The sequence below is a fragment of the Sciurus vulgaris genome (genome assembly GCF_902686455.1).
Source record: "Sciurus vulgaris genome assembly, chromosome: 17".
Classification (NCBI taxonomy): Eukaryota; Metazoa; Chordata; class Mammalia; order Rodentia; family Sciuridae; genus Sciurus; species Sciurus vulgaris.
Genome location: NC_136478.1, coordinates 26,315,551 through 26,342,974, shown reverse-complemented (window position 1 = coordinate 26,342,974; position 27,424 = coordinate 26,315,551). Strand labels below are relative to the sequence as shown.

The following is a 27,424-nucleotide window of genomic DNA, read 5'->3' as shown; positions in this document are numbered from 1 at the left end:
CACTTCTCAGTTCAAGTCGTATTCTTCCTACCTCAGGGCCTTTGCTCATGCAGTTCCCACTTCTTGGAGAGGTCTCCCCACCTCTCTCCATTTAGTTAATTGCTAGTCATCATTCAAGGCCAGCTCAAAAATTACCTCCCGCAGGAAGATTTCCTGTTATCACTCAAGTTTAAAGCCCCTGTTAGTTTGCCTCATGTTTGGCCCATGTCTGTAATCCCAGAAGCTCAGGAGGCAGAGGCAGGAGGATCAAGAGTTCAAAGCCTCAGCAAAAGCCAGGCACTAAGCAACTCAGTGAGACTCCGTCTCTAAATAAAATACAAAAATAGGGCAGGGAGTGCAGCCCCGAGTTCAAGTCCTAGTATCTCCCACCCCTGCAAAAAGAGGTGGGGCCTAGCTGGAGGAGTAATTCTGGGTATGCCCTTTAAGGGGATATTGAGGCCCAGGTCCCTTTTTGCTTTCCAGCTGCCATGAAATGAACAGGCCTCCTCCTTGTACTGTGGCACCACAGGCCCGAAGCACAAGGCCAGGTGACCATGGGTGAAACTTCTGAAACTTCAAGCTAAAATATATCTTCCTTCCTTTTAAAATTACCTTGGAAGAAAAGGGAGGGTCTGGGACAGGGTCACAGATGGAGAAGTGCCATCCAAACCTCTCAGCCCAGCCCCTCTCCCTCCCTCCATGGGCCCAGGAACAGACACTGGACGAAGCTCAGCAGCACAAGCTCCCTTTATTAACCATCCTCCCTCTCTGAGAGTGTGGAGTACAACACGAACAGCGGAAGGCCCTGACGAGAGGGAGGGAAGGCTCCTGAGGTCAGGCCCAGAGGCCAGATCCAGCTCTTCTTCCTGGCTGGCCATGCCTGTGCAGTGCCCCCGCCTTGCTCCCCTAAACCCCAAAATGCAGCCCTGGGAGGCACCGCAGCCCTGCCAGCAGGCTGTCCCCAAAGCCTTGATGGGGCTTGTCACTGTGTACGAGGCTGAGAGCGAGCAGCAGAAGGGGCTGGTCCTGGGGGACAGGGAAACGGGCCTCACAAGGGGAAGTGAGGAAAGGCAGCTCGTCCAGCTCCAGGTTGGGCAGAAGGCCTCCAGCCACCCTGTGCTGCTTAGATTGGATGCTCAGAGTGGCAGCTGCGGGGTGGGCCCCTCTCCCACTTCAGAGATTTTAGACAGGAGAAGTCAAGGAAATACTGGGGTTCCTGGAAGAGGAAGCCCAATTCTGTACCTGGGAGTTTGATCCAAGTGGGCGAGGGCAGGTGAGGGGCCAAGGTGGTCAAAATGGGAATATGGAGGGGAAGATCATGTGGCCCCTCTCCCTGTCAGGGGTGACCATGCAGGCGTGACGTTGATGTGATGGACAGGCTGCCGAGGGCAGGCCTGAAGGATGTGTGGAGCTGAGGAAGCTGACGAGAGGGCTTGGCACCCGTGCCCCACAACAGAACAGAACAAAACACACACACGAATGGAGCTACACAGAGAAAGGGCAGGGGGAAGAAGCGATCCGAGATCCACAAGGGAAGGGAGACTTCCAGGCCTGCCAATGGCAACCCAGCTGTCCTCTCTGGGTTGTCAGGCTAGGGTTGGCTGGAGAGAGGGTGGAGCAGTGGCAGGGAGGAGAGGAGCAATCCCTGAAAAAGAAGTCAGAGCGAAGTTCGCCTGGATCTTGGCCAGCCCAGCCTGCACGGAGGGTCTGGAAGGTTCCCAGCCTTCTCCCTCACCCGCCCTTGAGTTTCTGCAAAAAGTGGCCCATCTGCAATCCAAGAGAAGCCGCAGACCCTGCTCTCTGTCCATGGAGAAAGCTAACGGAGGAGTACTCAGCACCGTGGCATGGGTGGCCCCCAGCTTCAGAGCCAGGCAGGCGCCATTTGTAAACATTAGACTTGGTGATACTCGGGAATGGAGGGAGAGACGGGTGCTCAACCTGGACCCTTAGGATTGGAGAAAGTAAGTGTGGGGCCCCTAAATATTTGGGAAATGTCAATTAGTCATGGGAAAAAGGCCATCGGGCTCACCGTGGGTCCAGGAAGGAGTGGATATGCCTGAATCTACCTATTTCTTCACGTTTGTATGACTTTAGTTCTACCTTTGGAAACTGCCAGATCCTAGAAGAAGCCTATACTGGCCACGGCTGCTGATGAACTAAAGAAAGCACTGAGTCCTAGGGTATTAAGCACAACCCCTACCGAGGACAGGTTGCTCTGTGGAGGATACTGGCCCTTTTAATATGGTCTTTCTCTGGGGGGAAATCAGACTGGCTCTTCCAGTACCTACTGATCCTCTTTACCCACAGGGGTTCCAGGCATAAAACTGAGAGTTGGGAGAAAGAAGTTCCTTTGTGACACAAGACCTGCTGCCACCCACAGCACGGCCATGGCTGGAGAGCAGGGAGGGAGCAAGACTTGAACTGTCCACAGGTGTGGGACCTGATTCTGCCTCAGAACCATCCCTGGAAAAGGATGTCTGATGTCATCCCATCAGCTGGAATGATACTGGACTTGGGTGACCCCATGGCTCTAAGATTCTTGGGTCCAATGGTCAAGGCCATGTGCTTCCTGGGAGGCAGTAGTTATGCCAAGAGATCCACAAAGATGGCGTTGGCTGTGGTCTGGCCAAAGATGAAGGCTCCCAGGGTGACCAAGAGGACTCCGTAACTGACCAATGCCCACCAGCTGTAGGACAGAGGATGAAAAGGAAGAACCAGTCATCCTGTTTGTGACTCTGCAGACTTACATATATATGGAAGTTAAGTACCATAATTACTTATCCCACTTCTGACTTCTCAAGGACTTTTCCATTCAAAGGCATGTGTGTTGGGCCAGGCATATTACCTTTAGTCCACAGGTAAAGAGACCAACACCTAATGGGATGAACCGACTGATCACTGGATGCTAAGGGCAGCACCAAGATTAGAATACAGGCCTCCTGATGGGAAGATGTTCAGGAAAATGCCAGCCACAGAATGCGATCCATTTCATCAAAAAAAAGAATCAAGCTGGCCTGTAATCCCAATGCCTTTGGAGGCTGAGGCAGGAGGATTGCAAGTTCAAAGCCAACCTCAGCAAATTAGCAAGACCCTGTCTCAAAAATTAAAAAAGGACTGGGGATGCAGACATATGCAAATAGATGTATAAAATCAGAACAGGATTATTACTTGGTACAGAGAAAAGGATGATTTTTATTTTCTTCTTTAGACCTGTGTGTGTTTTGGAGTTCTCTATAATTACCTTCCTTCTTCCTTTGTAGTGCTGGAGATTAAACTCAGGGCTTCACACATGCTGGACAAATGCGCCACCTCTAAGTTCTCTGAGCTACCTCTCTAGCCCTTTTTAAAACTTTTATTTTGAGACAGGATCTTGATAAGCTGCCCAGGCTGGCCTTGAACTTGCGATCCTCTTGTCTCAGCTTCCAGAGTAGCGGGGATTATAGGTGGGCACCTCCAGGCCCAGCTTAAAAAGCTCGTGATTTTAACAGCATGCAAGACTTTCTCGTCTCCTACCTTCTTTAAGGTGTCCTCCCAGTCTCTCTCCCTCCCCACCTCCCCAGAGGACCTGGGGCAGGCCCTGCTTTACCTGGCTGGTTTGACCTCCTCCATCTCAGAGAGTTTGGCTTGAATGAGGCACAACCCTGGAGGAGAAGAGGTGGCTCAGAGTTGTAGGGAGCAGAGGCTCCCACCCTCAGCCCAGACCCCTCTTACCAAGAGGGTGGCAGAGAAAGTCGTATTTCCTGTCCTGGAAATTCTCCCTCTGTCCCAAATGAACACCCAGCTAGAGCCTGGCCTGCTTTCTAAGGACAGGCCAACATCTTGGCCCCCTTGGATGGCTCACAAGACTCAGCTAAAGGGACAGCACTGAATGGTGACTCGGTGGGGCTCACACCCCAGGGCTCCCCACCCAGTCGCTCCCGAGCAGAGGCAGCTCCTTGCTCTGGGTGAAGTGGGAAGGGCCTTTCCCGGAGGCTGCCTGGGCAGGGACCTGCCAAAGACCAGAGTCTACATCTCAGGTTTTCCGACTTCTACATCCAGGGTCCAACAGCAGGCCCCTTTCACCTCTGGGCTGTACTGAGCAGAACCGGCCAGACAGATCCCCAGTAGGGAAGAGCACCTTCTGAATGGAGGGTAAAAGTACAGGCTCTGGACCCAGACTGACTGGGGTTTGAAAAGACCCGTTACTTGTTAGTTGAGATGGTTAACCTCTTTCTGGGCTAGTTCGTACACTCTCTGAACTTCACATTTTCTCATCAATAAAAGGGAGATCATAACCTACTCTCCAGGATTTAATGCTCTGAAGGGGTCAGCATGCAGCTGAGCGGGGTGAGCAGTAAATGCTGGGGTTACCCTCCGTGGCAGGTTTTGAGCCAGCGGGGAGCTGAGATCAGGGGGTCCTGGGAAGTCGGTACTACTTCCCAGTGGTACCGGACAGGGTGGCCAGGGGCGCACACCTGGGAAGACGAAGATGAAGCAGGCGGCCAGGCCTCCGATGACTGAGATGACCTTGCCGATGTCAGGGATGAAGAGCGCCAGCAGCAGGGTGAGCAGGAACCACACCAGCGTCTGCAGCACTCGCCGCCGCCGCTCCCGCCCCACGTCCTCCTCCACAGGCATCCCCTGGTAGCGCAGCCACAGACCTTCGACCACTGCCCTGTCCACGTGAGGAGGGATTCAGGGGCACCCCTGCTAAAAACGCCCCACCTCTGGCTCACAGGAGCCAGACCCCAAACTGGGAAGACTGTGGATAAGGCCCTAATCCCTGAGCCTAACGTGGGCCTCCCCTCACCATCCTGGGTCACCCTGGGGCTGGATGAGATGGAGACTGTGAAGGGCTTAGTGCTCTGCTTCATCGAGTGGACACTGACACTGTTATTCTCTTTAAAAGGAATACTTTAGGATCTTCAAAAGGCTGGGGGTCCATGGAAAGGATCAGGTCTAGTGGTGCTTGCAGGACTCAGAATGTTCTGGTGACCCTAGGACAAAGCGTACCCCCGAGCCCCAGCTTGGAGTACTTGGGGACTATCCTAGATATGGATTCTCTTCTAGGGACTGCAATTTCTCCTTCCACAGAATGGGTTCCACACAAGCCCAAGGGCTTCAGGGGAGGGGAGGGGGCTCACCGCCCACAGAAGTGCAGGATGGGGTAGGAGGTAAGCACACTCAGGATGATGAAGGCTCGGGCAACAGCCACAGCCATGTCCTCCGAGGGGTAGGACAGGAGCACGTCGGGGTCCACAGCAGCTCCGAAGGTCAGGAAGCCACAGATGCCTGTATGCAGGGACAAGGGGGCTAGGTTGGGGCCACCTGGGAGGGCAGTGGGGTGGACTGTCCACTCCTGCTGAATGCAGTACCAGCCAAGGAGGGTGCTGGAGCAGCTCTGAAGCCTCAGGCTGAGTCCGGGGAGCGGAGCCCAGAGCGCGATCTCGTCCTGCCTCCTCAGCTCCCCTGCTGGAAGTCCACTAGCCCCCCACGCTGCCACTTTTCTGGACTTGCCCGGCACATTCCTGTCTCAGAACTTCTGCACCAACTGTCTGGTCTGCTCATTCTTCACAATGCCACCTCGCCCTGCAGATCTCAGTCGAGACGTTCCCTCCTGAAGCAATGCTGCCCTGCGCACCCACAATCACTCCCACCCCTGGCATCTGGCTCTCACCCAGTTCCATTCTCTCACGTCGCTCGACTCCCTTAATTGTCTTTTTTGGGGGGATGGGGCACTGTGATTGAACCCAGGGGTGCTTTACCACAGACCCACATCCCCAGCCCTGTTTAATATATTTTTTAGCAACAGGGTCTAAGTTGCCTTAGGGCCTCTAAGCTGCTGAGACTGGCTTGAACTCGCGATCCTCCTGCCTCAGACTCCCCTGCTGCGATCAGAGGCATGTGCCACCGCTGCTGGCTCCCTCGGAGTTATCTTTACAACGCATGTACTCTCTGGCCCCCCAGGCAGAACGCGAGTCCCAAGAGAACGAGACTTGGCCTGTTTGCCTGTGGGCTCCTGGCTGACTTCAGAGGCTGGAATAGTGCTGGCCCAGTCAGCTGTGTGTCCCCTCCCCTCCAAGGGAGGGTGGCAGGGCTCCCAGTCCTGATTCTTATCCAACCCACCCAGACGCATCCGGATCCTTCTTCCCTCCAGCCACGCCCCTGCGTGAAACCCTTCCTCTCTGCCTCCCAGAAGCACGTGCACAGACCTGGTTTCCTGCCTGGCCTGCCACCTGCCCTGACTCCTATACTCCAGCTACACAGAGCCAGCCCCATTCTGTCCCTGCCTCTGCCTCGGAGACCTGCCATTCCGCAGCACCTCTGTCTGGAAGGCTCCTCTCTGGCTCTTCGTGCTCTGACTTCCTTGTCATTTGGATCTCCCCACATGCCACCTCCTCAGAGAGAAGCCTTCTGTGAAAGCTACACCCACATGGCCCCATGCACTCCTTCTGGGTTCCACTGTCACGACGACACTTGCCACTTCTGGAATTTCTTACTGATTCCTTATTCATTCTCACAATGACACTGTCCACCTCGCAGGGGTGGGACCAGGTCTACCTCTCTCCATCTTTCCCCATGCCGAGAACAGCTCCTGGCACTTACTGGGCGCTGACTTGGAACTGATGAATGGATGGATGAACACGCCCCTCTCATCTCGGCAGCCCAAGTACAAGCCAGTGTCTACATGGTGCTTGTCGTGCTGGAAATGCAGGCTGTCCTCAGGAGAGCTGGGCCAGGGGGTGTGGGGACTGGAGGGGGCGTGGGAGCACGTAACGCCCGGCCCTTGGAGGGGTGCACTCACCTGTGCCCATGTAGACAGCCAGGGCTATGACCATGGCGGCTGTCACAACCCCACCCCAGGTCTTCACCTCGGGCTGCCGCATGCTGTTGAAGACGGGCACACTGCTCACGTGGCACTGTCCGGGTGAAGGGCACGGTCACGGTGGAGAAAAGACCACACCCCCGGTTTCTAGAGGAATGTACCTTGGGGACAAAGGCCCCCAGGACCAGGGGCAAGTCCTGGGGCTCCCGCTTGATCCTTCCTCCCAGGATTCCCCCCATTCTGCTTGTAACGTGGGTTACATTCCAGGTAGTAGGGGACAGCAGGGACCTTGTAGCTGGTACCTGAAATCCAAAGCAGATGGTGGGCATGGCATTGAACACGGCCATCCAGGAAGCCGGCCTGTGGACAAACAGAGCGCGCGGCGGCTCGTGAACCTCTCAGGGCTGTCAACCGTGCCCACAGCACCGCCCTCCTCACTTGTCCCCAGGCCTCTGGCAACCAGCACTCCGCACACCTAAGGACAGGCATCACATTGCCCAGTTCAGTAAACTGAGGCTCTGAAAGGCCTTCCTGGACCAACATCAGAATTCCTGGCCCCTGGACTGGGGCTCTGCTTTTCTGGTGTGTTCTTTTTACTTTTTCCCCTTTAAAAAGGGAATTTTGGAAAAGAAAAAAATGACAGAGCAGATTCATCCTCATCAAGATGAAAAGCAGAGACGGGAACACGTGCAAGTCCACCTGGCAGTGGCCAAGACCTGGGGCCTGGCCGAGCACCAGCTCCTCTGTTGGATGTTGGTGGTGCTGTCTCCTCCTGCCTCTGGCTCACACTCTTCCCTCCAGTAGAGAGACCAGGTCTTCTTGCCTCCTTCCCATAGTGACTTGGGGGCAGCCCCGATGAGCTGAGAGGCTCCAGGAAGAGCCTCTGTATGGCTTTTGGATGCCTGACCCAGCACCTCCCGGGTTCCCTACCCACCTGGTCAGGATGTCTCCTGGGGTCATCTCTTTATCTGGCCAGATGTATTTGATGATAATGATGGCAGTGACGTACCAGGTGCCCACAACGCTCAGGAAGCTGCCAGGAAGGAGAGACTGATTTCTTCCTCCCCAGCCTCAGCTGCCCCCCCGTTTGATTCCATTCCTGGTGGGTGGGGGTGGTCCACCCTCAGCTGTGAACACTGGGGGACTATTATGCCAAGCAAAGAGTCAGGAAATGCCTGAGTAATGAGTTTCAGAGAGACCTGCCACAGCTGGGAGGGAGCTGGACAGCCAACAAGGACCTGGTCAGTATTTCTGGCCATTGGGAAATGCACTCATTCAGCTCCAAGGCTCAGAGATCACGGTGGAGAAGAGGGCTCCAAGCACATCTGCAACTCCAATCCGAGCAGGCCAGACTTGGCAAGGGCTGCCAGCAGGCTGTCCTCTGGGCCTGGCCTTGGAATTAGGAGATGCCAAAGGTAAAGGGTGAGTGTTCAAATACTGGAATGTTGACATTTAAAGGGATCGTGGAGAGAGCTGAGTGTACCCCTTTTGTTTACAGACTGGAAAAAGGCCTTGACCCCACAGCTTGTCAGATACTGAGCAGGGCGGCCAGTCTCCTCTCTTCACACTGAGTCATGTGGAAGATGCTGCCAGGCTGACAATCACGAACGACTGAAATTCCACCCCCCAAGGGAGAGCCAGAGCCAGGCCAGCAGGCTGCCCTCACACTCCTGGCTGCCACCCGTCTTTAATAAGGACATTTGGAACTGAATCTCCCATCCAAGCAAAGGGCCACTGTCTCCTTGATGGTGACAGAAAAAGAAGGTCCTAGGCCTGAAACCCTGCAAAGCTTGGTCTACTCTGCCTGGCCCACTTATGCTCCCTGAGAAGGTGAGCTGCCATGGAGGGAAGGAGCTTCCCGGTAACCATGGGGTCCCCAGCGGCCCGTGAGCAGAGCTTCTGTTCTGCCCAGGCTGTGGCGGGGCTCCAAACCTGGCATATTTCTGGAAGCCAATCTCCCTGGGGATGGAGAGGGGCAGGATGAAGAGGAAGGCAGTGAGGCTGATGGTGAACTTGCGGTCTGTGTACCAGGGGCCACCGCCGGCCCCCTCGGGCTCCTTGGCCATCACAGCTATAACTGCACAGGGAGGAGAGAGGAAATGTCATGCCAGGCCACCAGAAGGTGGGGCTTTTCTGCTCTGCTGGGCCCCAGGACCTCCCTCTGATGGGCCCAGCAGCCTGGAAGGAGGATTTCTAGATGAATGTTTTGACACCTTTTCCCTCCACCCAGGGGACTCCCAGGGTTGAGGGGGAGACACGAGGTCGCTGCTTCAGGGAGAACCTCACTCTTGTCCTGCTGGTCCCCGATGATGATGAGGAAGGCGATGCAGGTGCCAAAGGTGTAGATGGCGATGGCCACCTCGCACAGCACGCCGGTCAGCTTGCCGCACACGGCCCACACCACCTCTTGGTAGGTCCTCTCATTGCTGGCCTGGGAGCAGTAGGCCAGGATGACGAGGCCACTGATGATGAACACCAGCATCCCCTATAGGCAGGGGCACAAGAAGATGCTGTGGAACAGCCAGGCAGCCCAGGGCACCCTGAGCTTGCACAGCATTTACTGGGCCAAAGCTCAAGTGGGTTTGGCAAATGGGTCTCGGGTAGACTGCTAGAGGTTGCCAAGGTGAGATTTTTTTTTTTCTTTCTTTTAACAAAAAGTTTTGTGACAAATTTCAAATATACAAAAGTAGGCAGGATAGAATAATGGACCCTCATGTACCCATTCCTTAGCTTCAAGAATAACCAAATCACAGTTAATCTTGTTACATTTTATTTCCCTTCCTACTCAGGATTACTTTGAAGCCAATACAAGCTGTGTCATTTCATCAGTAAATATTTCCGCAGTACTAAAAGATAAGGGTCCTATTTTATTTTATTTTTGTGGTACTAGAGTCTTGTGCATGCTAGGCAAACACCCTACCACTGAGCTACATCCTCAGCCCTTTTTAATTTTTTTTCTTTTCTTTTTTTAGTACTGGGTATTGTACCCAGGGGTGCTTAACAACTGAGCCACATCAGTCCTTTTTATTTTTTTATTTTGAGACAGGGTCTCATTAAGTTGCTGAGGCTGGCCTCAAACTTGTGATCCTCCTGCCTCAGCCTCCCATATTGCTGGGATTACAGACATGTCCCACCACACACATAAAATGGCTAGAACATTTTATTTTATTTTGAGACGGGGTCTTGCTAAGTTGTCCAGGCTGACCTCAAGGTTTTGATCATCCTGCTTCACAGCCTCCTGTGCTCTGCTAATGGCATCTTATTTTTTTTTAACATAATCAAAAAATTACAGCAACACCTAAAAAATTAAATATGGTGTTTAATTTTGGGATTGTTGGGAAGCCTTTTGCTATCTCATCTGGGCTGAGTAGAGTACTAGAATAGACTGGTAGTGTCTGTCACGTGTAAGGGAAGGAAGAATGGCAATGTGTCTCCTGCTGACCATCTCTGATCCCAAGTCTCCTTTGTGAAGCAAAGGGCCCACGGGCACTGCGCCTCTGCCCAGCCAGCACACTCACCATCTGCAATGTGACCCCGGCCGCCACGCCCCCGGCAGTACTGAAGGCAGCTGGGAAGTTGAGCAGCCCTGCGCCCAGGCAGGCATTGACAACGATGAAGATGGCGCCAAGCGTGGAAGTAGTGCCTCTGTCCAGACCTCCCGGGGAAGCCTCTCCCTCACTCTTGGGGGCCGTGTCCACACAGGGACTCTGCAGCAGACGGGCCCGCTCCCCAGCATCTGTGCTTGAGCCCCACTCGCTGTAGTCACTGTTGATGCTGATGTGGGCCATGGCCCAGAGCCTTCTTTCTTCCTGCAAGGGCTGTGGAAGGTTCTGCCTCAGAGCCACATCCCTTGGGTAGCTGCGGGAACACCTGTCTGTTCAGAGCTGTTATCTTACGGGGACTCTTGAGAACCTGGATGGGACAAAGACAGCTACTATTGTTATTGAGATGGGGAGGCTGAAAGGTGAGAGAATACGGCTGGCATTCAAACTGAGGAGTACTTCCGCTCAACATCACAATGGGCACCAGAGTGTGGGATGGCAGACACAGAAATGTCACGCAAGCCAGGTAGGGTGATGCCTGCTTGTAATCCCAGCAACGTGTGAGGCTGAGACAGAAAGATTGCAAGTTCAAGACCAGCCTTAGCAATGTAGCAAGACCCTAAGCAACTCAGGGAGATCCTGTCTCAAAATAAAAAATAAAAAAGGCTGGGGATCTAGCTGAGTGGTAGGGCGCCAAGCATCCTTTGGTTAAATCATCAGTACGAAAAAAAGAAAGAAATGTCGGATGCAAGTCTCACTTGTTTCATGCTTACACAGCAGTAGAGTAAATGAGACTTAAATATAAGAGGAGTACAAGCATGTCAGCCCTAGGAAGAGGCCCCCATTGAGTAGGTGTGTCATGGATGTTATCTTATCTCATTCAATCCCATGACTACCTCATGATCAAAAAATTCGGAGAGATCAAATTGCTGACCCAGGATCATATCTGAGGAAGCTTGGTGCAGGATCTGGATCCAAATCTGTCTGGTTTTCTAGCCTGTTTCTAGACTACAGGGTCCTAAATGAGGTGCTCTCACCAAGGACTGCGAGTGTTTCAATGCACTATGTCCCAGTGAGCCTCACTGCAGCCCACAGCTTAAATCGTGTGTGGCTTTCAAGGCCCTTCAAAATTCAGGCCAATTCTCCTATAAGCCAAGCTCCCCACATCTGTTACACGTGTCCCCAGGAAAATAATTAGTAATCCTGTGCTTGGAAAGCTCCCAGCCCCTCTTTGCCAGCCACTCTCCCATGTCCCATGTCTTCCTCATCTCCTCAGGATCACCGAGCCTTTTTGGAACTCCTTAAGGGACCAGCACCGCTCTAGCATTCTCCTGTGCAGCATTTCACGGCCCTGGGCTGTTTTCCTCGGCTAGACTGCAAGGCTCAGGGGCTCAACGTGTGGGCTTCACTCCACGGTTGCCATTACTGCTGCAGCTATGGGACGTATAATCTCATTCAATTGTCAATGTGGCCCTAAAAAGTAGACTAGATGTGACTGTCACTATTTGACCAAGAGGAAACCAAATCCCAGAGACATTGAGCACTTTCCCTTGGGTCACACAGTGGTCAGTGGTGGAGCTGGGATTCAAAAAGAGGACCGTTTGGCCCTAGAGCTGCTGTCCATTTGCATCTGCCTCACCTCGGAGTCTTTACATGTTCCTGTGGAGTCTGTGAATAACAGTAAGCAGTTTGCACTCAATACATGGTCATCGGGCTGAGGGTGCATCTCAGAGGCAAGGTGCATGCTTAGGGCATTTAGGGGTTCAATCTCCATCAATAATCCCTGACCCAAATCATATCTTATGTTTGCAAATACCCCTTCCCATTTTGTCACCCCTACCACACCTAAGATTCTCAGCCCTAAGCAAACACAGCAAGTACTCATCATACTGGCTTGGTGCCTCTGGTCAGGTAGCAATGAGGTGCATGTGCTGGGACAACTACTGGGAGGAAGAGCAAGAGGAAGGCCAGGGGCTGGGCTGGGGAATGGAGCTCAGTGAGAGAAAAAAAAAAAAAAAAAAAAAAGAGAAAGAAAGAAAAGAAAAGAAAAAGAAAGGGTAGGGCTGAGTGGTAGTGAGGAGCCAGGAGCATCCTGTCCTTTGGATGCTGCAAAATCTGCCAAAAGCTCCTTCTCCCATCCTTGCTGAGTCCTGATTCCAGGGTATTAATACAAAATATATTTTATTTTCTACCTACCCCACCTTGGTTTACTCTCCACCCCAATCCTGGCCCTGTGCTGGGGAATGAACCTGGGAGCACTTTACTATTCAGCCACATCTCCAGACCTTTTTATTTTTTTAATTTTGAGACAGTCTCACTAAGTTGCCCAGGCTGGGATCAACTTTGCTGAGGCTGGTCTTGAACTTGTGATCCTCCTGCCTCAGCTTCCCAAATCACTGGCATTACAGGTGTGTGCTACTGTACTCAACTTACTCTTTTTTTTTTGCATTGCTTTTATTTTTATCTTATTTTATTTTGATTCATTGTACACAAGTGGGTTACATTTCTGTTTCTCTGGTTGTACTAACTTACTCTTTATAACTCATAGAGAAGAGAACTGACCAGATTCATGCATAATGACAATCTAACCACTGTCCATTGTAGGGCCATCCCCTCTGATACCATCAGCCCCCTCCCTGGTGGTCTAGAATGGTTGATGAGGCCCCTTGAGATGCTTCTCAATTTCTCTTTCTCATGATGGACAAACAGCTGGGAACAGTTCCCTCATGAGAAGGAAAGTTCAGCTGCTCTCAAATGTCTGTCATCAAGCATGTAACCAAGAGACACAGTCCCAGAGGGAACATCCCTCTGCTAGTGCCAGATTCAGAAAGATCTGTCTATGCCACAGGACTTCTTCCTCTTATGCAACCTGCCCCCAGTCACCAACTCAGCGAAAAATCAAAGCAGTGAGTAGTGACAGTAGCCTCTTGGGGCTCCCAGGCTTCCAGCATTGCTCCAGGGAGGTCCAAGACTGCCTCCCCACCCTGCTCACACCACGGACAAAGGCTCTACTGGGTGACTGTTCCAAGGTCACACAGTTCCATGGAGCTTCCTGACTCTCTCTAGACCACAGGTTTTTTTTTTTTTTGGCACTGCCTGCCCCAGCCCTGAGCCATCCGCCCAGCCTCTCCTTCCACTGTACAGGAGCTCAGCCTGAGGTCCTCAGGGAGACCAGATCAGAGGCTGAGAGGTCCCGCCCCTTGCAGACTCTGCATTCGTCAAAGATCTCTTATCCCCTCCCTCCAATTACTCAGCTCCATTGTTCTAACTCACCTGCTTGGCTCTGGTGGAAGGAGGGTGCTTTTTCTCCCCAAAGGGCTGGTATCGGATTCTCTTTACCTCGCTCTCCTGTCTCAAGTTATTTCTCAAGACTTTACCTAAAATCTGCAGTCAAGAGAGAAGAGTGCAGGTTGTTTCTGGGCCGGCTTCAGCAGCAGGGGGCGGGGAGGGGGGCTGAGTCGCTCTGACACTAACTCACAGAGTGCTGTATCAGACCGGGAAAAGGGCCCGCGGAGGAAAAGCGCCTAGACTAAGGTCACGGTGGGTAGCTGGCGGAGTCAGAACTGGAAGCCCGATGTCCACATGCTCAGGCCAGAGATGTAGCCCCTGCAGCAGGCCCCTCAGCTCCCATCTCCTGTGGTTCTCGGGCCAGCCTGGGGTGGGGCCCAGAAATACGAGCGTTGGGCTGCACGGGGATGTGAGTCAGGGGCAGGGGGCGATGCCCAGGCCTGAGGCGAGACGCGTGAGCCACATGGGGTAACTGGGGAGGCGATCAGGGGACTCGATCCCGGCCTAGGACTAGGTGGAGTCCTGCCGGGCTAAGGCGCGCAGGGTGGCGCACAAAAGGCGGGGTGGGCGAGGACCGGCTCCCGACCCTGCAGGAGACCGGAGCTCGGCCGCGGTGTGGGGGACTCAGGAGTCCGGGACCCTACCGCTTGCACCCTCCACCGCCTCCACCTTTTACCACCTACCTACCGAGCTTGGTTCCCGAGCCGGCGGGGGAGCCACGTGAGCACGGGTCATGTGACCACCCGGCTTGGGCGGGGCGCCGGACACCCTGGGAGTTGTAGTTTCCGGCAGATGTCAATCTCGGCCAACCCCAGCTCCGGGAGTCCCGGACCCAGCAGCGCGGTTCTGAGCAGCCTGGGGTCCCGCCACCCGTGTTTATCCCGTTATGTTTAGGTTTGGCCTCTGGCCGGGCCTAAGAGCATTAGGAGCTTTGGCATTTTTGTCAGTCCAAAGTCCCATGGGCCAAAACTGAACTGATTGACTCTATGCTTACCGGTCTCTGTCCCTGCGTTCTTGCCTGGGGCCAGTGACCCCGGAGTTTCTTTGACTGCGGAGTGTGGGGGCCCGTTTTCACCTCCTTAAACCGTGGTCTTTTCTGCAACAGAGCATTGTTCATGACCATAACCCCCGAGCCTAGATTCTAGACGCGTTTTTGAGGCAATGTAGGGTCCCAATAAATATTTGTCGAATGAAGGAGTGAGTGTCCAGAGCCCGGGTTTCTGTCCTTGGTTGTGTGCCACTTGTAACTTGTCACAGTATCTCTGGCATTTTTTTTTTTTTTTTTTTTTTTTTTTTGGTACGGGGAATTGAACCCAGTGATACTTATCACGGAGCTAAGTCCCCATCCCCCCTTCCCCCAACCTCCTTTTTTTAAATTTTGAGACGATATTACTGCTGCTTAGGGCCTTGCTAAATTGCTGAGACTGGCTTTAAATTTGCACTCCTCCTGCCTCAGCTTCCCGAGTCGTTGGGGTTACAGATGTGCACCCCCACTCCTGGCATTAAAGTTCCCTCATTTGTACTTTGGGGACTGGCTGTCCACCGCACTTACCTGTCTATTCATCAGAGGTCCTCAGTGATTAGGAGACATTGGAAATGCCTCCAACACCCAAGTCTTATTTTTTTAAAAATGAAAATGCTATTGAGATTACTGTGGATTTACATGCAGTTGTAAGAAATAATACAAAAATCCCCAGGCATGGTGGCTCACACCTGTCATCCCAGTGACTGGGGAGGCCCAGGCAGGAGGATCACAAATTTGAGGCCAGCATCAGCAACTTCACCAGAATTGTCTCAAAATAAAAAGTTAAATAAGCTGGAGATGTGACAAAGTGCCCTTGAGTTCAATCCTCAGTGCCTCCCACAAAAAAGAAATAATACAAAGTGATCCTGTATATTGACCCAGTTTCTCTCAATGGAGATATTTTGCAAAATGTCACAGCCAGAATATTGACATTGACACAATCCATTTATCCATTAAATCTCCCAGTTTTATTTGTCCTCATTTTTTGGTATGTGTTTTGTTCTGTAAAATTTTATCACATGTATTGCATGTGGTGGCATATGTCTGTAATCCCAGAGACTCAGGAGGCCGAAGCAGGAGGATTGCAAGTTCAAGGCCAGCTTGGGCAACTTAGCAAGACTTTATCAAAAAATAAAAAGGATATAGTTAAGTGGTAGAGTGCCCCTGGATTCAATCCTCAGTACTGGAAAAAAATTTTTTATCAAGTGTAATGTTTGAATATGCACATGATATGCAAGATGCTGAATATTTCCATCACCACAAGGATCCTTCCTGCTGCACTTTTGATACATACCTACCTCCTGCAAGGCTCCCTTTAAAATTGCTAATTTGTTTTCTTTTTCTAAGTATTTGTCCCATCAAAATTATTATAATGAAATCATCCTTAGTTCAGGTTGATGAAACAGAATATCATAAACTGGGTGTCTTAAACACCAGGAATTTATTTCTCACAGTTTTGAAAGATGGGAAGTCTTGATCAGGGTGCCAGCAAGTTCCATTTCTGGTGAGGGCCCTCCTGCTACTTTGCAGATGGCCACCTTCTTGCTGTGTCCCTGCATGGTGGAAAGCATCATGAGGGTGGAGACCTCCAAAGTCTGCATTTCCAAAGACCATCACATTGGGGATTAGGGTTTCTTTTTTCTTTGGATAGAGCCCAGGGGTGCTTTAGAACTGAGCTACAACCCAGTTTTTTTTGCATTTTATTGTGAGACAGGATCTTGCTAAATTGCTGAGGCTGACCTCAAACTTTTGATCCTCCTGCCTCAGCCTCCTGAGTTGCTGACGCTACAGGCATGCACACCTCATCTGGTGTGGATTAGGGTTTCAACATAGTACTTATTTTGGGAGGTGGGAACACAAACATTCAGTCCATAACACATGTAGTCTGTAACTTCTTAGAATTAGCTTTTTAAAATTCAGCATAATCCCCCAGAGACTCATTCCAAATGTATACATCCACACGGACAGGTTTTATTGCTGAATAGCATTCCATGGTATGTAGGTACCATGGTTTGTTTAACCCTTTACTTGTTGAAGGGTATCAGAACTATTGGCAGGTTTTAAAAGGTAAATAATAGCTGTATTGAGCTATTATTTATATACCATACAATCCATCCTCTTTAAATATTTTAGCATCTTCAAAGTTGTATAAACATCACCACTATCTAATTCAGAACATCACCCCTCTCTCCAAACCCAAAACCATTGGCAGTCACTCTTCATTCCTCCTTTCCCCGAGGCCCTAGTAACCACTACTCGACTGTGCGTCTATGGATTTGCCTCTTCTTGACATTTCATATAAATCAAGTATACAATATGTGGCCTCTTCTGTCTGCTTCTTCCGATTAGCATACTGTTTTCAAGAGATATTCATGTTGCAGCATGGATCAGCATTGCATTCATTTTCGCAGCTCTCAAGTGGAGTCTGTCCTTACTACCTTGTGGGTTATGATGAGAGGTCAAGGTGGCAATGCAGAGAAAGCGTTTAGCAGTGTCTGGTACAGAGTGACTCCTTGGTAACAGTGGCTTTCATTCTTAGTAATTCTCACGGTCACCCTAAGAGTTTTATGCTATCACACCCATTTTGCAGATGAGGTAACTGAAGGTGAGGGGGTTCAGTGAGTTCTCTGTGAACATACATAAGGGAGAGCTGGCTTTGGGGACTCCAAGCCTATGGCGCTAGACCTGCTGTTACATAAAACACAAGGGGTCATTTTTACTAGTTATAAGGCTCCTTGCTATGCCTGCTCAGCTCCGTTCGCAGAATGATAAAGGCAACTCCAACCAGCCTTCTGAACTTGTCTGGGATCAGAGAGGGGCAGAAGCCCATTCACTCCCCATCCTCCTGGGAATATTTTTCACTTTCCATGTTGGTGTATCTCTGATCCCTGCCCTTTTTTTTTTTTAGGGCAGAGTGGGGTGGCACTGGGATTTGAACTCAGGGCCCTTTACCCTTTACCACTGAGCTACACTCCCAGCCCTTTTTATTTTTTATTTTGAGACAGGGTCTTGCTAAGTTGCTTGAATTTCAGGTCCTTCTGCCTCAGCATCCTGACTTGCTAGGATTTCAGGCCTTCCACACTGTGCCTACCGACCTTCCTGTTTCTTTACGTGCCTTTCTAAATGCTTTACTAGAAGACCATCTGCTCTTCTAGTGCTGTGAGCTCTGTTCAGACATTTGACTGTTAGGATGCTGACTCTTCCCTTGGAACTCCTGTTTTCAGGTGGCACCAGATGAACAGCTCCAGGAACAGGAAGCAGACTTCTGTTCACACTATATGCACTTCCTGAAGCCTTTGTAGAGGTCTGTTGTGGGCATCTGTTGTTTTTGTCTATTAAGCCTCTGGACCCCATTTGGAATTTCTCTCTGGAGAACATCTCCTTCTGGTGATCCACAACACACCTGTGTCAACCTGAGCTCATCACCATTCCCTCTTCCAGGAGAGGGAATCAGTCCAATCCGTGGACTCCATCCTTTGATTTCAAGGATGGATATGTGACCCAAGCAAGGCCAAATCAGGAAATTAGGTTAGTGGGGATTTTTTTTTTTTTTTTTTTTTTTTTTTGTGAGATGGGGAACCACTTGGAATTGAACCCAACGGTGCTTTACCACTGAGCCGCATCCCCAGCCCTTTTTATTTTCCATTTTGATGTAGGGTCTCTCTAAGTTGCTTAGGGCCTTGATAAGTTGCTAAGGCTGGTCTGAAACTTGAGATCTACCTGCTTCAGCCTCCTGAGTCCCTGAGATTCCAGGCGTGTGCCACTGTGTATGGCTTAGGAAATCAGGTCTTGAGATATTTATTGAAACTATTTGGAAAGAGAAGGTTTTTTTTTTTTTTTTTGAGAGAAAGTATAATTGAGATGAGGAAAGAAATGCCTGGGACTAGGGTCGAGGCTCATTGTTAGAATACTTGCCTGGCATGTGTGAGGCCCTGGGTTCTATCCTTAGCACTACATGTAAGTAAATAAATAAAATAAAGGTCCATGGACAACTAAAAAAATGTTTAAAAAAAAGAAATTTCTAGAGCTACTGATGGTTACGTTCTTGCTGTGAGAGGAGAGCCTGCTCAAGAATGAAGCCAGCACCCACTGTCAGAAGCTGACAATTCTTGGCAACACTGAGCACCTGGATCTCGCTGTAAGACCTATTAACCAGACCTACTTAGACCAGCCTGTGACTGTTCACATAATTTAGCCAGTACATGTACCTGAGCTAATAATCCCTTTTTTTGCTTGTGCCAGTTCAAGTTGGCTTTTGGCACTTGCAACCAAGGGAGTCCTGACTGATAGAGTCTAGGGACCCTTGCCAAGGGGTAAAAAATGAAAAGTGCTGTAGAGTTCTAAGCACGAGGACCTGTCCACGGTATTTGCTCCAAATATTTATCGAGGGTTGTTGTGGGCATTAAATAAGATCGTGTATATTTTGAAGTGCCATGTAAATGAAAGACATACATCATCTTTTTGTGTGTGTGTGGTACTGGGTATTGAACACGGGAGTAGTCTACCTCTGAGCTACATCCCAAACCCTTGATTTTTTAAAATTTTATTTTGAGAGAGACAGTGCTTGGAACTTTTGCCTCAGGCTTTTGAGTAGCTGGGATTCCAGGCATGTCCCACCATACCCAGCTGTAGTAATGGATTAATAAACACAAGCTTTAGAGGGGGGCCTGGTGACCCACACCTGTAATCTTCACTATTTGAGAGGCTGAGGTAGGAGGATTGCAAGTTCAAGGCCAGACTCAGCAACTTAGTGAAGTCTTAAGCAACTCAGTGAAACCCTGTCTTAAGATAAATAAAAAGGGCTGAGATTGTGCTCTGTGGTAGAGTACCCCTGGGGTCAATCCCCAGCACTCAAAAAAACAAAACAAAACAAAACAAAAAAATAAAAACAACAACAACAACAAAAAAACACCGCACAAAACACCTTACAGATGTTCTCAGTTGAGATTCTTTCACGTCACCCTAGGAATGGTCTTCATTTTAATAGATCCTCTGAACCCACCATCTCAGTGAGGAGATTGCCGGGGACCAGCCCTAGCAGCAGAGTCCAAGGGTCCCTAATGGCCTGAAATGTAAAAGCCCCCAATAGATTAGGCGGCGCAGCGTCGGCAATGGACAGCAAACCACACGGACTCGGGTCAGTGTTGGAATGCTGACAACTTTATTGAACTCCTTTACAGCTTATATACCCTTGCTCCCACCACCAAAAATATCTTGTGATCAAACATAAAGAAAGCACTTCTTTAGAAGTTTCAATAGATAACAGAAATTAGGTTCGTAAAGCCAGCCAACTGGCATCATCTGGCACACCCATCTCACTTAACATTTTTCCGTAATGGGCTCTTCTTGACCCGAAACCTACAGAACAGGCTGACGCACATTTTTCTTTAAAATTTAACCTTTACCCAGTCTCCTGTTACTGTGATAAACTATGACCTCCAGTAACCTTCTACTATGACCCTAATCACATGCCTAAGCTATAGTAAATCACACAATACTATTAAGAGCTAGGCCATTAACTTTAAAACAAAATCTCTATCTTTAAAAGAACTAAGGCTTTTCTATTAGAACTAAATATAGTGTACTTCTATTGAAAGGTTATTACTTTATAGAGGGAACTAAATGTAACAGGTATTTAAATCATAGAGACTAAAGAAAATCACTTACGGGTAACTAGATAATTGGAAGTCTTGTAAAAGCTAACAAAAATATCACAAGACATGTTGCTTCAGAATGTTCACCGTTCCCCATAGGAAAATTAGTGTTTAGTGTAATCAATAGAACTTATTTTGTTGGAAATGATTTGACTCCTGTGAATTGTTTGTGTTCCTACCATCCCTCAACTGAGAAGCTTTATTGAGCATAATCACTCACTGTAGCAAGGTGAGTTTCCATTAGAAAGACAAGAAAGGGAAAAAGTCAATATTTTGAAGAAGGGGCTCCGGCTTTACTCAACTTACGACGAGTCCTTGCCAGCGTCTTCCAGGGAAAGCCTTAGCAGAGCCCAACTTACGACGAGTCCTTGCCAACATCTTCCAGAGGAAGTTTCCAACCTCTGGCATGGACTGTTATCCGCCAGGCACACTCCCTTGGCATGAGTTCTATATGCCGGGCGCCCCCGCAGTTCCCCCTTTTTTGTTTTGAAGATCAAAAAGACCTCTTTGAATTTGAAGGCCCTTAATAACCCTTGTTAAAAGTCGAAGGATGACTGGAAGACAAAGAATCAACATAAAAATGCAAAATCCAATTAGAGCAAATTGTAGAATAGTGTTAAAAAGGGTACTATCAGTAATAGTTTTCTTAATATTAGTAAAAATATCCATGGGAAGGTTGGCATCTGGAGCAACAGCAAGATGTGCTTGACTCAAATCTTTTATTTTTTGTTGCAAATCTAAAATATCCGGAGCTAAATTAGTATTATTCCATATACCTTTAAGATGATTTTGAACCTCAGACCAAGGAGTAGTGTTATCAGCTTCTAAAGGAGTAACACAAATCCATTTGTAGTTAGCATGACACCTAGTGGTCATTCTGGTTTGTATATTCTGAATCTTATTCCCTATAAAAAGAACTGCTTCTTCAAGAGCATTGATCCGAATCTCCAATTTCTTATCAATTTGCTCCTGGGTAGCTAGAGCCACGGAAACATTATGTGAGAGATCATTAACATGAGAAGCAGTATGGATTTGCTGTACTAAAGCAGTAGTTGAAACTGCTAATGCTGTAATGATACTGATTAAAGCTGTAATTCCTAAAATTAGCGCTGCCACAAAACGTTTTGGTCTCATTAATTCATTTAGGTTTTTTAGAATTTCAGTCCCTGGATCATCATACCAAGTCTCTTTTAAAGTTACAGGTAGAATAACATAAGGAGGTTGATGTACAATAAAGAATACCTTTAAATCCTTGTCAAATGTAGAGTTAATGCAATTAGTTAACACACAATTCTTACATCGTATGTCATAGGCATCATTGTTTTTTGTAATGTTAACATTAGAAACAGAACCTAATAAGATAGCATGGGGAGCATTAATGCAAGCTCTAATATTATAAGACTCAACCTTAGTAGTCTCTGGCCTATTTAATTTCACTACATCAATAGCTGCAAGCAATCTATATAAATCTGGAAAATATGAACGTTTGTCATGTTTAAGAACAGATTGAAAAGCCGGAGTTACCCAGCCGGGAGTAAACCACCTATGTAGGGGCTCTCCAAAACCTCACTCTTTTGATCCAGAAAGAGTATACATTCCATCTGGCTTTTGATTTTCCTCAAGTATTTTTGGTTTATAATCAGTCCAGGGAGAAGATACAGAAAAATCTTTGATTAAAGTATGAGAATCCCTTGGGTTAAATATTACAGCTGATTGTGAAAATCCACAAGTAATCCATTTGGGAAAATCAATATGGATGTCTATAGTATTCCAATAACCATCTGGATGCTTAGCCTTTGGTTCACATTTCGTAACCATTTCGGGAAGACTTTCATTTATATAAGTTTCATTATAATTATTATAACCAATCGATATCATTTCTAAAGTCCAAATGTATCTTTTAACTGGATCAAACTTGGGAGAATCAGTTAAATAAGTTCTATAACTAAGAGGAAGACATCCTAATGGCAAATGTATATTATCCAGAGAAAAGCACAAAGGAGTCTCCTCCGTTAATCCATGAAAATTAACTGTATCTGCCATCTTATGAGGAATAAAAGAATCAGATACACCTCCCATGAGTTCTGGATGACTAGTAAATATTTTTACGTTGGGTCTACCCCACGAGCTTGCATGAAGCAATGGCGGATTAGGAAAATAGGTCCAATAAGCCTTTTCGGCGTCAATTTGGTCATTCATAGCATGTACAGGCAACACCTGAACAGTGAGCAAGGAAAGCATAGCCAAAAAAAAACCAGTTCAGGTGTTTTAACTTTACCCGAATTAGTCACCATACGCTCAGCCTCAGAAGCTAAACGTTTTAATTGTCCCCATGACGGTAGGGGAGAATGACGAGTGGAATGAGCCTGGGGAAGACGCAGTTCATCCAATCTCTGCGTCAGGACTTCATCCGGGATCGAAGGTGTTCGAGACTTCCTTTTTCTTCTCGGATGACGTCTTTTGTTTATCTTCATGGTCATTGATGTGTCTAATCAACCGATCAGGAATCCACAGCGGTGTTTCTGCGTCCTGTGGAAAAACACAAGCATAACCTCGACCGGATGTTAAAAGAACATCAGGTCCTTTCCATTGTCCTGTAAGCAAATCTTTCCATTTAACCATAACAGTTGGATTGAGATTCTGTAATTCCCAATGTCTCATCATAGGAGTAGTTCCTGACTTATCAGCATTCAAATGGTTCAGAACAAAAAGAGCATGTTGTAGAATATGATGAGGGGAAGAATATTTTAGCTCCCCCTCTTTAAGTTTATTAATCTGTTGTTTTAAACGTTGATGACTCCTTTCTACAATAGCTTGACCTTGAGGATTATATGGAATACCTGTAGAATGGCTAATATTAAAACGTGAACAAAAATCTTTAAATGCTTTTGAGGTATAAGCTGGAGCATTGTCAGTTTTAATCTTTTTAGGCATGCCTAACATAGCAAAACATAGGAATAAATGTTGAATGACATCTTTATAGGCTTCTCCGGTCCTAGCAGAAGCAACAACAACATGAGAAAAGGTATCAACCGTAACATGCACAAATGACAATTTTCCAAATTCTATGATATGAGTAACATCCATTTGCCACAAGATGTTAGGAAGTAAGCCTCTAGGATTAACTCCAAACTGTGGAGAAGAAAAATATTGAGGACAAACATGACAAGAACGAACAATCTGCCTAGCTTCTTCCCTGGAAATATGAAACTGCTTTTGTAGAGCAGAGGCATTTTGATGATGATACTTATGTGAAAGAATGGCTTCCTCTTTAACTGTTAAAATAAAGGGTTTAGTCAGCAAATCCGCTTGAGCATTTCCTTCTGCTAAAGGTCCGGGTAATTTGGAATGTCCTCGAATATGACCTATAAAAAAAGGTAAATGTCTTTCTTAAATTAATTTTTGTAAGAGAGAAAGTTTAGGCGCTATGGTTGAGGAATCTGAGATGGTTGCAGTTTCAATAACAGGAAACAACTTTACAATGTAAAGTGAATCAGTATAAAGATTAAATGATTGACTAACATTACTGAAGGCATAAATAACTGCTTCTAGTTCGGCTCTCTGTGCTGAAGTTTCTGTTGTCCATTGAACAATGGGTTGATTATCAATTAAAGTCACAGCTTTGCCATTTGAAGATCCATCTGTAAAAATTGTAATAGCATTAGATAAAGGGAAAGAAGAGGTCCATTTTGGAAAAATAATGTTAGTTTCCTGTAGAAAATGTAAAATAGGATCATTCGGTAAATGAAAAGAAATTTTTCCCAAAAAATTACAGAAAGCTACAGTCCAATTGTCATCAATTTGCATTAAATGTTCAAATTGTTCCCTTGTATAAGGAATAATAATTTCATGCATTTCCTGAGCAAATAATTCTTTACTTCTTTGTCTAGCTTTAAGTACTAATAAAGCAACCATGGTAGGATAAGCTAGGAGAATCTTTTTTCCAGTAACAGGTAAATGAATCCATTCAATAGGATCATTTTGCCACAAACATCCAGTTGGAGTATGCTTAGTTTTTAAAACAATAAAACACCATGGTAAGGCATAATTGATTTGTTGTAAATAATGATGAGAGATGGCCTGTTCAACAACACGTAAAGCCTCTTTTGCTTGATCCGTCAAAGTCCTAGGAGAAGTCAGGTTAGAATCTCCTTTTAGTATTTCAAATAATGGCTTTAAATCTGCTGTAGACAATTTTAAATAAGGTCTGATCCAATTAATATCTCCTAAAAGTTTTTGAAAATCATTTAAAGTTTGTAGCTTATCTTGTCTAATTTGTAATTTTTGAGACATAATTTTATCAGTTTTAATTGTTCTTCCCAAATAATTAAATGGAGGTTCATGTTGAATTTTCTCAGGGGCAACTACAAGGCCCCAAGTTTGTAGAGTAGTAATAACAGTTTCTAAAATCTGTTTTAAGGTATCCATAAGAGGATGAGCGAGTAAAATATCATCCATGTAATGTATCATATAACAATCTGGGTAAGCTTCCCGACAGGCTATCAAAGCCTGATCTACAAACTTCTGACATAAAGTTGGGTTATTTTTCATTCCCTGAGGTAGTACCTTCCAATGATATCTTTGATAAGGTCTTTGTAAGTTAGGAGAAGGCAGACTAAAAGCAAATCTCCATCTGTCTTGTTGAGCCAGAGGAATGGTAAAAAAGCAATCTTGTAAATCAATAACAATAATATGATATCCTTTAGGAACAGCTACTGGAGATGGGAGACCAGGCTGTAATGCCCCCATAGTTTCCATAGTATCATTAACAGCTCTGAGATCCTGCAAAAGTCTCCATTTTCCTGATTTCTTTTTTATAACAAAAATAGGAGTGTTCCAAGGACTAGTGGAAGGCTCTATATGTCCCAGAGCAAGTTGTTCTTTAACTAACTGAGTAGCTGCAGCTAATTTCTCTTTATACAGGGGCCACTGTTCCACCCACACTGGAATATTGTTTTTCCAGATTATCGGGTCAGCCTGTCTGGTAACAGAGGCCCCTAAGAAAAAGGAGAGTCTGATTCATCAGTTAGTGTAATATTTAACTGTTCCATTAAATCTCTACCCCACAATGTAAAAGGGAGGGAGGGAATCACATATGGCTGAAAAGTCCCTGCTTTATTTTTATCTTCCGATTCCCAATGAAGTATCTCTGCACTTTTAGCTACGTTAGATGCAAGTCCCAAGCCCACTAGCGTAGATGGTGATTTAGTAGTCGGCCACGAAGGAGGCCAGTCATGAGCTGCAATGCAAGTAACGTCAGCTCCAGTATCTAACAACCCCTTGAACTCCTTACCATTAACCTTAATAACCTTCATAGGTCTTTGTTCTGATATTTTTTGAATTCAAGCTACCGTGTTAGTAGAGCCAAAACCGTCAGTTCTTTTTCCTTGTAAAACTGGATTAGGCAACTTTAAGTATGGCAATACCAGTAATTGAGCTATTCTCTGTTGAGGGAAAATCTGAATTGTTTTAGTAGGAGGCGAAACCATGATCTTAATCTCTCCTTGATAGTCAGAGTCGATAACACCAGGAATAACTTGTAAGCCTAGTTTTGCCATGGAACTGCGCCCGATAATGAGGCCCATATGTCCTTCTGGAAGAGGACCATAAACTCCTGTAGGTATTAAGGACACTTCTGATTCTGATGTTAAAATTAAATGTTCAGAGGAAGGTAAATCTAACCCTGCACTCCCTGGGGTCCCTCTGGCCAGGTCATTGACTGTTGTTTTATAAACGGGTTGGTAGCTCCCCAATTGTTTTTTGGGGCCTGGGGAAGGCCCCATAACCCGTTTTTTGGCTGAAAATTATCAATTGGCGTCACAGGGACAGTTTCTTGATTAGACCCTGGAGCAGTAAGTATTGATCCATCCTTATGGAATTTGGAGCGACACTCTCGGGCCCAATGAAATCCCTTTTGACATCTGGGACAAATAGTTTTTGGAGTTCCAGCATTAAGTGCAGGCTTATTTTGTGGTTGAAAATTAATATTAGGAGGCCGAGAGGGACACTCCCTACTAAAATGACCTAATTGGCCACAAGAAAAACAGTTTCCTGGAGTGCGAGAAGACCTTGGCTGATTTCCTTGAGTGTTTTGGGGTTTTCCCTGATTGATATCTTTTAAATATTGGGCGTAAGTTTTTCCTTGAAAAGCAGCTGCCATAATCATCCCTTGAATATGAGCTGGACTCGTGTCCATGCAGGTTTTTATATAATCAGATAATGTCCCTGTCCTTCTAATAGGCCTTAAAAGAGCCTGACAAGTAGGATTAGCATTCTCAAATGCTAATTGTTTCAACAATATTTCAGCAGCCTCAGGATTAGTAATTATTTTTGAAATATTTTCCTCCAATCTGGCCAGAAAATCCTCATATGGTTCCATACCTCCTTGTTTAATATTACTCAAGAAGGACGTTTTTGTATCAGAAGAAGGGAGACGTCTCCAGGCAGCTACAGCTAATTTTGAAACTTCCTCCAACACTTTTCTTGGTAATTTAATTTGAGCAGCTGGGGAAGCCCAATCATCAGTCCCTAATACTTGTCCCAGCAATATTCTATTTCTATCTCTAAGACCTTTAGCCAATTGAGATTGTAAAGTCATTTTTGCCTGCTCTTCATATTCGGTTTTCCATAGTAAATAATGCCCGGGAGTTAAGCAAGAACGAGCAGTTTGTTGCCAATTAAAAGGCGTAAGCCACTGAGAGCCAATATTTTCTACTAACTGGAGGACATAAGGAGATGTTGGTCCTAAATCTTTCACAGCTGTTCTTAACTCTTTAATTATCTTGAATGACAAAGGCTCCCATTGAGGTTCTCCTCCTTCATCGATAGCCCAAATCACTGGGCAGCAAAGACTAAGATTTTTGACCTTTTGTGCCTCTGCCACAGCCCCTAAAAATCCTACTTTTGCTGCTAAATTTTGTTTAGGTGATTTTTGTTTATGAGTAACAGGGGCCACAAAAGGAGGATAGTCCTCATTATGATATCTAAAAGCAGCCTCCTCCAAGTCTTCCTGATCTGAGGGTGACAATTGATCGGGATCATCGCCTTCCTGAATTCCCTCATCATCAGTTTCATTAGTATCACGATTCTCACCCTGTGTTTCTTGATTATCTTCAGCAGAGACTGCTATGAC

The 27,424-nt window shown here is 47.1% G+C and overlaps 1 protein-coding gene across 1 annotated transcript; it reads right to left on the bottom strand.

Moving 5' to 3' along the window:
• Window positions 1-708: 708 nt before the first annotated feature.
• SLC38A7 (solute carrier family 38 member 7) lies at window positions 709-14,387 on the bottom strand. The gene is made up of 12 exons (XM_079118508.1): window positions 14,302-14,387; window positions 13,600-13,710; window positions 10,303-10,602; window positions 9,071-9,269; window positions 8,717-8,861; window positions 7,719-7,817; window positions 7,087-7,144; window positions 6,764-6,878; window positions 5,103-5,250; window positions 4,434-4,633; window positions 3,566-3,620; window positions 709-2,665 (listed from the first exon to the last, which is right to left on the bottom strand). Exons 1-12 carry the CDS (start codon window positions 14,347-14,349, stop codon window positions 2,563-2,565), a joined length of 1,581 nt encoding a protein of 526 aa, XP_078974634.1. The 5' UTR covers window positions 14,350-14,387; the 3' UTR covers window positions 709-2,562.
• Between the last annotated feature and the right edge of the window lie 13,037 nt (window positions 14,388-27,424).

What these genes read in the sequence shown, in the direction of transcription:
- SLC38A7 (XM_079118508.1), bottom strand. Translation starts at nt 14,349, where the DNA reads ATGACCCGTGCTCACGTGGCTCCCCCGCCGGCTCGGGAACCAAGCTCG. An exon ending in CTTCCACCAGAGCCAAGCAG is followed by an intron (nt 10,603 to 13,599) that starts GTGAGTTAGAAC and finishes AACCTTCCACAG; the next exon opens with CCCTTGCAGGAAGAAAGAAG. An exon ending in GAGGAGGTCAAACCAGCCAG is followed by an intron (nt 2,666 to 3,565) that starts GTAAAGCAGGGC and finishes TCTGTCCTACAG; the next exon opens with CTGGTGGGCATTGGTCAGTT.